Source organism: Pseudopodoces humilis, chromosome 17 (assembly GCF_049639895.1).
Source record: "Pseudopodoces humilis isolate 2021_Gansu_Grassland_sample_001 chromosome 17, ASM4963989v1, whole genome shotgun sequence".
NCBI lineage: Eukaryota > Metazoa > Chordata > Aves > Passeriformes > Paridae > Pseudopodoces > Pseudopodoces humilis.
The window spans coordinates 338,338-351,415 of record NC_142216.1 but is presented as its reverse complement, the minus strand read 5'-3'; the positions used below and the strand labels follow the sequence as shown (position 1 = coordinate 351,415).

The following is a 13,078-nucleotide window of genomic DNA, read 5'->3' as shown; positions in this document are numbered from 1 at the left end:
CTGGATGCTCCCAAAATTTCAGGGTGTGAGCAGGTGCCCTCCTGGCCAGGGCCTGCTCCCTGCTCTGCGGTAGGTGATGCAGTCACAGGACTCTGATGCTTTCAGAAGGCCTCGCAGGGCCAGTGGCACTGTCCCTCCTGGCCAAGGAGCTGCAAGAGGAAAAGTGCTGCAGGCAGTCCCGCTGGGTTCTGCCCTGCTGGGCTCTTCACAGCCATCACTTCCAACCAGCTCGTTTGGGCAAACCCCTGCTCTGACTGACTCGGGGCACCTTCCAGACCTCCCGCCCATCTGCTGCTCTTGGCTGAGCCTGCACCCCCTTTCCCCACGTAGAAGGGAATCTGCAGGCTACATATGTAGAGGAAAAAACCGGGATGCTTCCATGCAAATACAGGGAAAGCCTGGGAGCAGGCCGGCGAGCTCCATGCCTGGAGCCTGTGTGCAGCATACCGTGCCGACAGACAGGGAGGTGTCCTGTTAAATTTCAATAATGCCCAGACCCTCTTGCTCCCCACAATGCCCAGACGATGCCTTTCGTGGCCACAGAATGGGCCAGCCCAGCTCCCAGGCCAAGCAGGGGCACAGCAGCCACGGTCCCCATGGCTGGAGGGGATGGGGGATGAGCCCAAAGGATTCACCCCCCAACTTCAGCAGTGAACCGTGAGGCCGAGGGGGGCTGGGAAAGCAGAAACACCTCGGTGCCAGCAGGAGCCTCCCCTGCTGCCGCCTGCAGCACGGGATCTGGGGCTCTCCCTGGCAGATGCTGGCACCGCAGCAGCCCAGAGGCCCTGCAGACAGCCCAGGGCAAGATTTTTAATTTGTCATCACACTTCAACCTGAAATCTGAAAAACTGAAAGAAGAATGGCGGGATGTCGGCGTCTCCGAGACGACACAACCCCAGGGCTGCTGCAGCTCCACGGCAGGGGCCAGTCCCGGCAGTGGGAGCCCCCAGCAGCTCTGCCACACCGTGCCAGACGGAACCCTGCTGCTGAAACCAGCTCATGGCACAGAGCTGCAACGAGGATTGGGAAGGCCACTCAGCTTGGACCAAGAAAATGCAAGAACACGGGCAGGTTTGAGATGGAACATCCACACTACGGGGTTTCAGAACTCCTTCCCATACTCCTGGCAGAAAAGTCAGACCACGTTACAAACCACCTTTTAAAAACTACAGATATACAAATATTTGAAAAGGTTCTCAATTTAAAACCTTCCTGGGAGCAATTTCTGGAGCAACAACAGCAGCAGTGACAGCAGCACAGCAGCTCTGTGCTGGTATCTGGCACAGCATAGCCAGCAGCTTTCCAGCCAGGGAACAATGGGTCTGGGGAGGGTTGGCAGGAGAGAGAGGGAACCAGGGCTGCAGTGGGGGTCCCAGACTTCTCTGGAAAACTGCCTGGATACGCACGGTACCCTCAGCCATTCCATTTGCAGAATTCCATCAGCAGATCCACTGGCTCTGCAGTGGGTGGGGGTGTGTGATTCCTCCGGAGAAATTTCCCCTAGTTCCAGTGCTTGCCACAGCCCCGTTCTCCGAGGAGCACGGCCAGCAACACCCTCCCAGCTCCTGGAGCAGTGCCACGGCTTCCTGAGGGGATCAACAGAGCCTGCTGTCAGTCCCCTCGCACCTGCGCCACCACTGGGAGTTAGCACTGGTGCTGCCTGCGGAGCCTGGCCCACCGCGGCCCGGGGGGCCCAGCCCCGGCGCCCCCGCACCCCTCGGAGCCCCCCGAGTCTCCCGGATCCCTCGGAACTCCCCAGAACCCCCGGGTCCCTCAGAACCCCCCGGGTCCCTCAGAACCCCCCCGGGTCCCTCAGAGCCCCCCCGGGTCCCTCAGAACCCCCCGGGTCCCTCAGAGCCCCCCCGGGTCCCTCAGAGCCCCCCCGGGTCCCTCAGAACCTCCCGTGTCCCTCAGAACCCCCCGGGGCCCTCAGAACCCCCCCGGGTCCCTCAGAGCCCCCCCGGGTCCCTCAGAACCCCCCGGGTCCCTCAGAGCCCCCGCGCGCACAGCACCCCCCAGCGGCCACGGGGCTCCCTGCTCCGGGAGCGTTCATTGGCTCAGTGCCCCGTGACGTCACGGGGCACTGACATTCCCTATTTGGTTTGGGGGGGGGCTCGCGCCGCCGGCTGCTGGCGGTGATTGGCGCACGTGGTTCCGACCGCTGATTGGATACTGCTCCTCCCTTTCCGCCTACGGCGTGAGTTACTTCCAGTTCCCTCTCCGGGTCGCGCCTCACGTGACCCCAGACGCGAGCAGCGCGGGCCTCCCGCGCGCAGCCAATCGCGGCGCGCCCGGCTCCCCCCATTCAAAGCCGGCGGGCGCGGCGGCCAATGGCGAGGCGGGCTCGGCCCCGCGCGCGCTGACGGACAGGCCTGCCGGCCAATGGGACGCGGCGGGGCCCGCGCGGGGCGGGTCGGATGCGCGCGACGGTGGCGGCCATGGCGGAGCGGGGCGGCGGCGGCGACGGGGAGGCGGCGGCGGCGGCGGGCGAGCGCTTCGGCACCGACCTCCGGTACGGTGGGCCGGGCCGCGCCCGGGCCGGTCTGCCGGGCGAGCTGGGGCGGGGCCGGGGGGTGGGGGCGGGCCGGGGGGAGCTCTCCCGCCTCCATTCCCGGCCCCTCGTGCGCTCGGACGGGCCCTGTTCCCGCTCACCGGGCCGGAGCTGCTCCCGGGCGCGGGACCGGGTGCCGGGGGGTCCCTTCGGAGTACGGATAGACCGTGTCTGTTGTTTCTCACCGTCTGATAACCTCCTGTGTTTTCGAGTCTGAATCCTCATGTGACCATTGTATCGCATTGCACTCAGCGGTGGGTGAAATCGTTCCCCCCAGAGCGGCGGAGCAGCTTTTGCCGGTCCCGAAGGCGAAGGTTTTCCTGTGTCCCCGGCCCCGAGACGCCGTGCGGGGGGCCGGGTGGCCAGCTCGGGGACAGCGGTGGCCGGGCCAAGCCCTGCCGCGGGTCCCACCTGCGGGACGCAGGAGGTGCTGGCAGTCCCCGGTGCTGCAGGACCGAGCCCTGCGGGCCTGAGCGGCCGGAGAGGCTCGGGACGGACCTGCAGGCAGCACTCAGAGCACCGGGCCGTGCTCAGGCAGCTTTGGCAGATAAGGAAGGATGCGCTTCCCAGTGGCTGCGTACCCCATCCCAGCCCTGGCTACTTCCTATTTTCTTGAGAAAAAATTTAACGGTTGAGGACTGATAACCTTGAATTGTGAAGCAGAAGAACATCCTGAAATAGTTGCACACTTGACTTGTTCTGCACAGCCTGTTTGTTGGTGTTTATTGGGTTTTTCCCGGTTCTTTGTCACAACCGGCTTTCCTCCAGCCCAGCAGCAAGTGGCGGTGACCCGTGTTCCCTGTGTCCCTGTCTCTCCCCAGGATGGCTCAGCAGCAGGCGCTGCGGTTCCGCGGCCCCGCGCCCCCGCCCAGCGCGGTTCTGCGGGGCCCCCCGCCCCTCCTGCGGCCGCCCCCGCCCTTCGGGATGATGCGGGGCCCTCCTCCGCCCCCCCGGCCCCCCTTCGGCCGACCCCCCTTTGACCCCAGCATGCCCCCGATGCCACCGCCGGGGGGGATCCCCCCGCCCATGGGGCCTCCACACCTACAGGTAAGGAATTCTGGTTTATTTAAGTGAGATTTAGGGATTTTTCGTTTGTTTTTTACACGTGGAAATGTCCAGTTCTGGGCCCCTCAGTTTCAGGAGGGACATGGAGCGTGTGTGGAGAACGGCAGTAAAGCCGGTGGAGAGTCTGGAACGCAAGTCTGATGAGAGGAGCTGAGGGATCTAGGAGGGCTTAGCCTGGACAGAAGGAGGCTCAGGATGGTGCTGGAGTCCCCAGCCCTGGAGGTGTCCAGGGAACAACGGGACATGGCACTCAGTGCTCTGGGCTGAGTGGCAAGGTGGGGATTTGGCACAGGTTGGACTTGATGGTCTGGCAGGGCTTTTCCAGTGTATTTCAATTCCAATTGATTCTGTGATTGTGTTGAAATAGTACGAGAATGGACATTGAAATGGGTGAAGGAAACAGCAAGGCAAGATGAGAACACAGGGCTCAAGCATGGTGTTATACAACATCATACCTGAGGCATGCAAATACAGCTTCTGCTCAGCTCCTCCACTGCTAAAGTGATGCATGGTCTTTCTTCTGTTTTTCTGAGGCCTGAACAGTTTGTAAGGGACAGCACCTTTGTGAAAGAGAAATGGATCGTTATAATTGCCTTGTGCTGTTATTTAATTTCTTTGTGGGGGTGCCTTCCCATTAGGGCAGTGTAAGTGCCGTGTGGGCAGGCTGAGGAGCTGAATGGTACCACGTGCTGTAAATAATGGATTAAACCTACTGTTTGTAATTACAGTTTGAAGAACCAACCAGAGTTACTTTGGATCCCAGGCCTGGCTGTGGGTGTCTCCCTTGATTTCTGTGTTCGATTTCCATCCAGGGTGTGCTGCTGCTCCCAGCTGTCACACAGGCCGTGAGCTGTGCTCAGCAGCATCAGCCGTGGCTGGGTGTCTCAGGCTGTGCTGGCACCGTGCTCCACGCTGAGGGCTGGCTTCACTCCCTGCCAGCGGCCGCTGCAGAGGCAGATGTGATGGTCAGAATGCGGGGAGCTGTGCTCGGAGCAGGGCTCAGGATGTGCAGGGACCCTGGCTGCGCATCTGGCACTGACTGCCCACCTGATTTTACTTGTGGACTGGGGAAAGCAGCTGTAGCAGGTGGAAAGTGGGCTTCTCCTCACTGGAGTCTTCGTACAGGTCGTAAGAGCAAGAAAGGGGAAGCTCGTGGTTTAGCAGATGCAAGAGTTGTTGAGGAGGAGCAAGGGAGGGAAGGCAGGCTACAGCTGAGTTGAAGGCTTTTTTTGTTTGTGTAGAATGCCATCCATGCACTCTTGGCTACCTTTTTTAATAGTATTTAATGCAAATTATGGTTACTAATTTGGTATGTGGATTTAAAGAGCAGTTTAAAATACCACTCTTCGAGCAGAAAGGTGGCAGCTCCCGACAGGAGCCAAGGACGTGGCAGCGCTGGCAGCTGCCAGGGGTACAGCTGTGGGTGCAGGGAGGCAGCTGAGGGCCCACGTGTGCAGCTTGTCACAGAGCCATCCCCTCCCTGTGGCATGGGGTGTCCTGGGCTGTCCCAGCCCCAGTCTCGCCGCAGGCTCGGGATGAGCGCGGCACTCGGGGCTGTCATTCAGTTAGACTTGGGGTGATGGGGGATAATTAGGGCACTTGTAGGTGTTTGCAGAGTGAGCTAAAGAATTTGGTGAATTTTGTCAACTGTTTTTACAGGGGAGTGTTCACTGTACTTGTTGCACGTAGGGAATTTCAAACAGCTCAAGTAAACAAGTAAAATGAAAGAACTGAATGTACTTTGAATGATAAACGAGTATTCAGGCTTTAAGGTAACTATGTGCAGGACAGGTCAGGATTTCTTACCATGCAGTAATGAGCATGTAATTTCATCTTGCTTTTATTTTAATTGTCACTGGTTAGAGTTTTAGTTAGTGGGGAATTTAGGAGTGTCATGGGTTTTAGTTAAGCCCACTTCTCAGCTGTGCTGACAAACTGGATGCTTACTTGTAATTTAGTATTTTTTAACACTTTCCTGGGAGGGTCGTTTGGTTTCTCGGGTATTTGGTTCACAGATGGGGATGTCTGAGCAGCAGCTGTTTGGGAACAGCTCTTCCATTCTTTTTCTTCCTTGCATTGAAATATTTTCTCCTTTTCAGGAGAGGACTTTTGGACTTTTCTTTGACCACAATGCTGTTGTTCATGCCACCTTTTTCAGGTGCCTTGATGTTTGCATCTCAGAAGTGAAGTGATGGCTTCAGCTGTTCTGCCATGGGTGGGGGGTTGCAGGAAGCACGTTCCCTGAGCTGGGAGCATTGGATTGTTAGAGAAGCGTCCAAGCCTGGCACAGCTGTCCTTACTGCTGGTGTAGTGTCTGTTGGTTCCTAAGAAAGGAAAACTGTTTTAAATTATATTGTTGTTATAATTATCATCATTATTGTTATTATATGCCTTTAGAGACCACCATTTATGCCTCCTCCCATGGGTAGCATGCCACCACCTCCCGGTATGATGTTCCCTCCAGGAATGCCGCCGGTCTCTGCGCCGGGAACACCAGCAATGCCCCCAGCCGAGGAGATCTGGGTAGAGAACAAAACTCCGGACGGGAAGGTGAGATGGGTGTCGTGGGTGGTCCTTCTGTGAGCCCTGCTCACGCAGGCAGGCGCTGGGGTGGGATCCCTGGAGGCACAGGCAGCTTTCCTGCAGTGAGCTGTGGTGTGACGGGCCGCTCTCCGCCGCAGGTCTATTTCTACAACGCACGGACACGGGAGTCAGCGTGGACGAAGCCGGACGGGGTCAAGGTCATCCAGCAGTCAGAGCTGACGCCGATGCTGGCGGCCCAGGCCCAGGCCGTGGGGGCCTCCACCCCCACCACCAGCAGCCCTGCATCTGCAGCATCTCCATCCACCTCCTCCAGCACGCAGTCCTCCACCACTTCCACCACCACCACGGCCACCTCAGTGTCCCAGACCAACTCCAGTGAGTATCTGGGGGTGGCTCAGGCCCCGCGGTGGTGGGAGCAGGTGGTGGGGATGCTGCGTGGGGAATTGCTGCAGCAGAGCCTCGGTATTCAGGACAAGGTGGTTTCAGCATGGAGTGTGAATTTAAAGCACCGTGTTTAGTCCAGAAGAACCTTGCATGCAAACTTTTTTTCTCCCCAGTCTCAAAGAATTCTTCAGGTCTTTGTATACTTTTCTTCTGCTGTTACCACGCGGTCTCAGAGCTATTACACGTCTACTTCCTTCTGACTATAGATTGAGCTAAATTGTTTTTAAAAATGTTTCTCAAGAAACACTGATCTGAGGTAGGAGTTTAGTTGTAGCAATTTCCTCACTTTTTGCATGGCATCTGATTTTGTAGGTCAGGTCTCAGAGCTGCTGGTCTGTGAGCATTGGTTGATTACAGAATAGATTCCCTTTCTTTGTTGTACAGCTTTTATTAGCATTATTCTTCTGCCTAAGCCTTCTCAGTTCCTATTTTCTACAGTTCCACAAAGAGGAAGAAGAAAGTCCTTGGAGCCATTTTTGTTTATTTATGACCTTTGAATGACAGTCTGGAGATTACTGCTGCTTCCGTGGACTGAGCTTTTGCTCGTAGAGGTTTTCCAGCTAAGGAAAGGGGACTGAATTTAGGCAGCATGCACATAAATGCATGGCTGTGCACACAGCAGCGTGGTTTGCACTGCACTTTGGCACATGTGTGCTGCCCAGGTGCCTCAGTGCATGTCCATAGAGCTCTGTGTTAGAAACTGTGTCGACAGCAAGCACTGAGCGAGGTCAGCAAGCCCCAGAGCGAGGTGTGCAGGGGAAGGAGCAGCTCACAGAGTGTCCTGTCTTGCATGCAGGGCCACAGCCAGTGCTGGTTCTGAGCAGGAGCCTGGCACTGGGACCCTGAGCACTGTAGCTGCACTGGCTCAGTGCACTGAGCTGGGCCAGAGACTGTGAAGGAGGTGAACTGTTCCAACTCCTGCTGTGGGGTAGAGTTGCATTCTCTGGAATTGATCTTTTTCCTTTAACAGGTGAGACAAGTCAAGCTTAACTCACCATTTAACCTGAACTTCAGAATCTGTGTGTGAAAGGGTGTCAAATTTAGGTAACCCTTCAATTCTGTTTTCATTGAGGCTGGAGGGAGCACATGTCGTTACAGCAGCAAAGACCTTATATTGCTCGAAGCATTTTAGGACTTTTGTTTAATTTGAAGGGTAACTCGGTATGGTGTTAATTCACTGTGTTGAACTATGATTTGCTCTAATTGTTATGCTGAGTAACAATTCAGGTGGGAGGTAGATGTTAGCTCCTGACCCAGTGTCGGGCTGGGGAGAGCTAGTCATGCTTTGGGAGCAGCACTTCATGCACCTTCTCTGAAGTTGAATTTCCTAATGCTGACAATCTGTTCCTCTTCTACCTGTTCTATCTGCTAAACTTTGTCTTTGCTTTCAAGAACTGTTACTGTTGGTGTCTGTGCCTAGGTGATGAAATTTCATAATTTAAAATAATTTTGTAACTCTTAGACTTGGCCTTTTAAAAATCCCTGGGATTTCTGGCTGAGCTTCATTCTTGCCTTGTACTGATTTGACTTAGGTCTTAAAAAACACATACTGACTGTCTGCTCTGTTTCCCTAAATGTTAGGCACCGCTAAGAACTTTCACTCTTTCTGTAACGCTTATCGAAAGATCAAAAATCTTTATTTAAATGTGCTAATACTGGTATGTTCTTTGGAATGTTTCTGGTGGTAATAGAAAATACACGGTGTGCCCGTAGGGATGTGGCTGTAAATGGGTGTGCTTTCTTTACTCTTTTTAATTTTTCCCTTCTCCTCTGCAACAAATCTTACAGAGTGAGTTTACAAGTTTAAGGAGACTTGTCTCAAGTTCCTGTTGGCCTGTGCTGTGAGACTGTTTGCTCCCAATTAAAACAATTTGAAATTGAAACCAGTCATGCTGCAAGGATTATAGAACTGAAAGCCAGTTGTGTGTTTTCCTGCTGGGAGGCACTGAAGACCAAGAAAGTTCTTGCAGCTCTTGATGAAAAGTATTTTCCTTTTCCTTCCTTATTTACACATTTTTATTGACATTTTCCTGTTCTGGGGGCGCAGCCCAGCAGTTTTAAGGCAGGCTGCTGTCATGCACGTGCTGCTGCTGTTAAAAGCAGAACCTGTGTTCATGTAACACAAGGACAGCCTGTTGCCATTGGAAACTTGATGTAATGTTCCCTTTCTGTTTCTCTGAACAGAACAGTTGAACCTCATTTCAGCCTGTGTTTGTCCTTTGATACAGCCCTGTTACTGCTGCAGAGACATGTTAGGTGTAAAGAATGGGACAAATTGAAGATGGAAATTGACTTTCTTTGTGAATATTTAATGTTCCAGAGAAGGCAAAGTAATTTTTGTCCAGGAGTGTCTTCCTGCTGGTTGTACCTGAGCATACCTGTTACGTAGCGGGAAACAGAGCGCCAGTATGTTTGCAGCAATATATCGCAGTGTCTAAGATACAAGGTGTTCTTTGTGTTTTTTTATCAGCACCTACCACACAAGACCAGACCCCGAGTTCGGGTGTTTCAGTTGCCACACCATCAGTCAGTGTTTCAACCTCTGCTCCTTCTGCTACACCTGTGCAGACTGTACCCCAGCCAGTCCCACAGACATTGCCTCCTGCAGTTCCTCATGCAGTACCTCAACCAACTGCAGCAATTCCTGCTTTTCCACCAGTAATGGTACCTCCATTTCGTGTCCCCCTTCCTGGCATGCCTATTCCACTTCCAGGTAAATTGGCAAACTGTAATTGTCTTGTCTGCTACATGTCCATGTTGTCAGTTGTTTGCACTCATGTGTCCACTGTGTACAGAACTTGCCTGGATCCTCTCCTCAGAGTATCTCTGAAAGAATTCAGGGTTAGCAGACAGACTTTTTAATTAACAAAGAACGTATATTTTCTGGAATTCTAGTTCTTTGCTATACTTGGCAGAAAACAGCCACATTTAAACATGTAGTGTCTAAATGAGAATGCTGAGCACTGCTTTTTACTAATTGCAATATTGCTTTAATTTTTTTCTACTTACTTGATTTAGACCTTAAGTCTGCATAAATATTCACTGGGACATGGATGAGCAGGAAAAATTACCGTGGAAATCATGACCCCAGTGATACCAGGTGTTCCCAGTTCTTTTAGGCTGCAGCCATTGGGTAGGGTACTGAGTGTTGAGGTGTAACCTGAAGACCCTAATGAGGCATTTAGGGTGCCAGGGTGTCGTTACTCACAGGCTTTAGGTTTAAAGAACACAGAGAAGGAATCTTAGATGGCAGTACGCTTCTTCTGGATATATCATAATTTCTTAAATTTTATTAAATATTTCAATACCTAAGGAAGGAATTTTAGGCTGGCAAAATGTTGGACTCACTGTCTGTTGCAGTAGCTGCAGAGGGCCACCCATGAAATCACTAATGGCTCTTAGCACTTACACACCACATTTCATTTGCATGGATACCATTGAGTTCACGTTCTGATACAAAATTGATGTGTTTCAGTGCACTAAACATACACCAGCAACTGATGATTTTGTGTTGCAGAGGGAGGTTGTATTGGATTCAGCTTAGTTTCAGATTTAAAAAGACAAGCAGCTTTGAGCAGTGCCTTCATGTTCCTGACTTTTTGTACAAGCTGAGTGAGGTGACTTCCCTGGTGTCCTCCTAGTGCAGTCACCCAGTGGATGTGGAGGAAGGCCTTCACCTCCCCACTGAACTGGAGGGATGAAAAGTAGCCCTTCAGAACGCTCCTTTGATAAGAGAAAAAAGCCTGAAAGCGGTTAAAGTGCTGACTAGAAGAGAGCACCAGCTTTTAGCTGCCTCTGCTTTTAGAATAGTATTCTAAAATAACTGGGCAAGCCAACTTTCATCTATGTTGGCCTGAAAAGGAAATCACAGGGTAGTACTCACTGGTTTAAACCAGGAACCAAATACTATGCTGCAGGTGATATTCCAGGCTGAACAACAAATGAATAAAGGGCAGGAAAAAGAAGTCTGTTTATTGGTGAGGTTTGGAAGAATAATAAAAACAGCTATGCCTTAAAGGTGATCAGCTGAATGCTCTCAGCTGCCATCCCTAACCTTGCCAGCAAGGGACCAGCATGGAATGAAGGGTCCTTACACACAGTGAAGGATATAATCTGTACAAGTGAGACCTTGGGTAAAATGAGATGTCGGAACAGTGGAGAAGAGTGCCAGCGGAAACAGAGGTTCTGGGTGTGTATGCCCAGGTTGGACTTTATTGTAAGCTCTCAATCAGAAAATTTGGAGAGTAATGCAGTGCAGGAGCAAAGACAGAGTAGGAACATCAATCTCCTGAAACTCATTTTTGAAAATTACTCTTTTCAGAACTTCCCTGGTAAGAGGTGTTGGCTCTGACCAGTTCTCCTTGTGAGCTGGGCTGCAGGCGGAACCCACAGCACGTAGGAAGGACACCTGGCAGGCAGCAAAGTGCTGCTTCTGCTCGTGGGTAGTGGGTCTGGTTTGTCAGTTTGCTTAGTTACAGAATGAAATCTATCAGCTCCTTTCAGCTAATTCTGACTTGAGTTGATTGTGATGGTTTCTAAACACTAAAAGAAAAGGAAAACTAAAATATTTTACAATAACAAGAAACAGAAGAGAAGTCAAATTACTTCAAGACAGTATCAGGTGATACAGGTGAAGTCAGGAGGTCTTATGAAGGCTAGGCTGTTAGATGTCTGGGGCTTTCACCACCAGGTGTGATATCAGCCGGAGGATTTGAAGTTACAGGGACAGAGCTGAACAATACCACTGTCGAGTGATTTCAAAGTTAATCTCTGTGTCAAGCTGTAGTAAGAAGGAGTAATGGAAGAGTTCCCTAGTGATATCTCATAATCTCAGATCTTAAAAAGTAAGTCTGCTTTCTCTCAATTCCAATGTTTTAAGTCAATTTTATGTTTGGGAATGACCTTGGCAGCGGAAACAGCTTGGGTGTTTGCTCAGTCTAATCTGTGCTGCAGCATCCCTAGCTCCAGCCATCCCCAGATAGCGTTACCTGTACTGACTCACGTTGGAGACATGCTGTAACTTCCTTAACAAAACGAATTTACAGATCCATTGTCAAGTACATTACGTGACCACCCTTCCAGTTCAGACAAACACTTTAATCAATGCTGTTTGGGTCAATGTTTTTATGTCTCAATTCAATACTTTTGAAAATAAAACTAGGTGCAATTCTCTCATTGAAATTGTTTTTAGAAAACATTACAATTCTGTCTTCTCACAAATTTATTTTCAAATAAATTGGCAGTATTTATGTATGCTTTGCATACTAGATCTCTAATGACCAAATCCAGAAACTACTTTGATTTTAAACAGGGGTTTAATTTCACTTCCCACTGGAGCATTTCCCACCTCACATGATGAATTTGATCTTTTGAAGGGAAGTGTTTCAGTTTCTGAGCATCCAGACTGGACCAGCCAGAGAGCACTTCTACAGTTGCCTTCTACACCCCAAATGGAGGTTTTGGGAATGCATTCCCCTCAGCCCTGTCTGATTTCCCACTGATTTTGATCTGATCAAAGAGGATGAGCTGCTTGCCTTTTTGTGCCTTTTTGTATCATTTCTTGCTGAGCTGGAGAGCAGACCAGTGCATGGGGGCACCTCTTTCAGGGCGAGTTTTGGCTTCTAAAGCATTTTCAGCTCATGCAGTTCTTGATAATGAAAAATAAAGAGAATGTCCCTGACTAGTGCAGCTTTGTGTACCTCTGTCTGCAGCTTCATTGCTTTGATTTCTTTTACCCCCTTTCTTTCACACCCTGCCTTGCTGTAATGACCCTCGTACCCTCAGCTTTCCCTCTGGGTTGCATTTGGCTGTCCACCCTGCCTTGCTTTGCTGCTCTGACTAGTTCAGACCTGTCCTTCTGCCCTTACTCTGCTCTCTAACTGCAGCAGCAGATGGGAACCTCAAAGCCCTTGAGTTTCGTTGTGCTGCTGCTCCCCACGGGTCTGTCCCAGCAGAGGCTGCCTGTAGAAGCAGCCCCAGCTGCTTCAGTGGGATATTTTCCTGTGATGCTGCCCTACATGGGGAGCTGCATTCCCCCTTGGATGAACTTAAACCCCTGAGTCTTCGCTGAAATACTTTTTTTTCCTTTAATGACATCCCAATAACTTGCTAAGCAGCTGGTTTAGCATAAGCAGAAACTGTTGCTGCAGCTTAAAATTAGGTTTATATTCAATCTGGCATAAAATGTTGGAGCAAAAGTAATTCACATTTTCTTGCTGGAAAGCTTCTCTGCCAGCTGCAAATGGCATTCCAAATTGTGGCAGGAAGTCCATAGCACCCCGTGGTAGCTGACATCCCATGGCAGCTTTCCAACATGCTTCCTATCCGTTTTGCAGGTGTAGCAATGATGCAAATAGTCAGCTGCCCGTATGTAAAGACAGTCGCTACCACCAAGACCGGTAATTTCCAAACCCATCCTAGTTCGTTTTGTCTGTAAGTTGGCATGGTAGTGAATGTGGTTGTTTCTTTTATTTC

General features: G+C 51.3%; 1 protein-coding gene across 4 annotated transcripts in view; it reads left to right on the top strand.

The window, feature by feature from the left end:
* The first annotated feature begins 3,373 nt into the window (after nucleotides 1-3,373).
* Nucleotides 3,374-13,078, top strand: part of TCERG1 (transcription elongation regulator 1) — a 28,175-nt gene continuing 18,470 nt past the window's right edge. For 2 of the 4 annotated variants that reach the window (XM_014253208.2, XM_014253207.2), the window contains exons 1-5: nucleotides 3,374-3,598; nucleotides 6,014-6,166; nucleotides 6,298-6,535; nucleotides 9,075-9,317; nucleotides 12,940-13,002. In XM_014253208.2, the coding sequence (XP_014108683.1) occupies nucleotides 3,374-3,598; nucleotides 6,014-6,166; nucleotides 6,298-6,535; nucleotides 9,075-9,317; nucleotides 12,940-13,002 (922 nt within the window). The remainder of the gene's footprint in view (nucleotides 3,599-6,013; nucleotides 6,167-6,297; nucleotides 6,536-9,074; nucleotides 9,318-12,939; nucleotides 13,003-13,078) is intronic. The other 2 variants (XM_014253209.2, XM_014253211.2) reach the window with 2 other exon arrangements.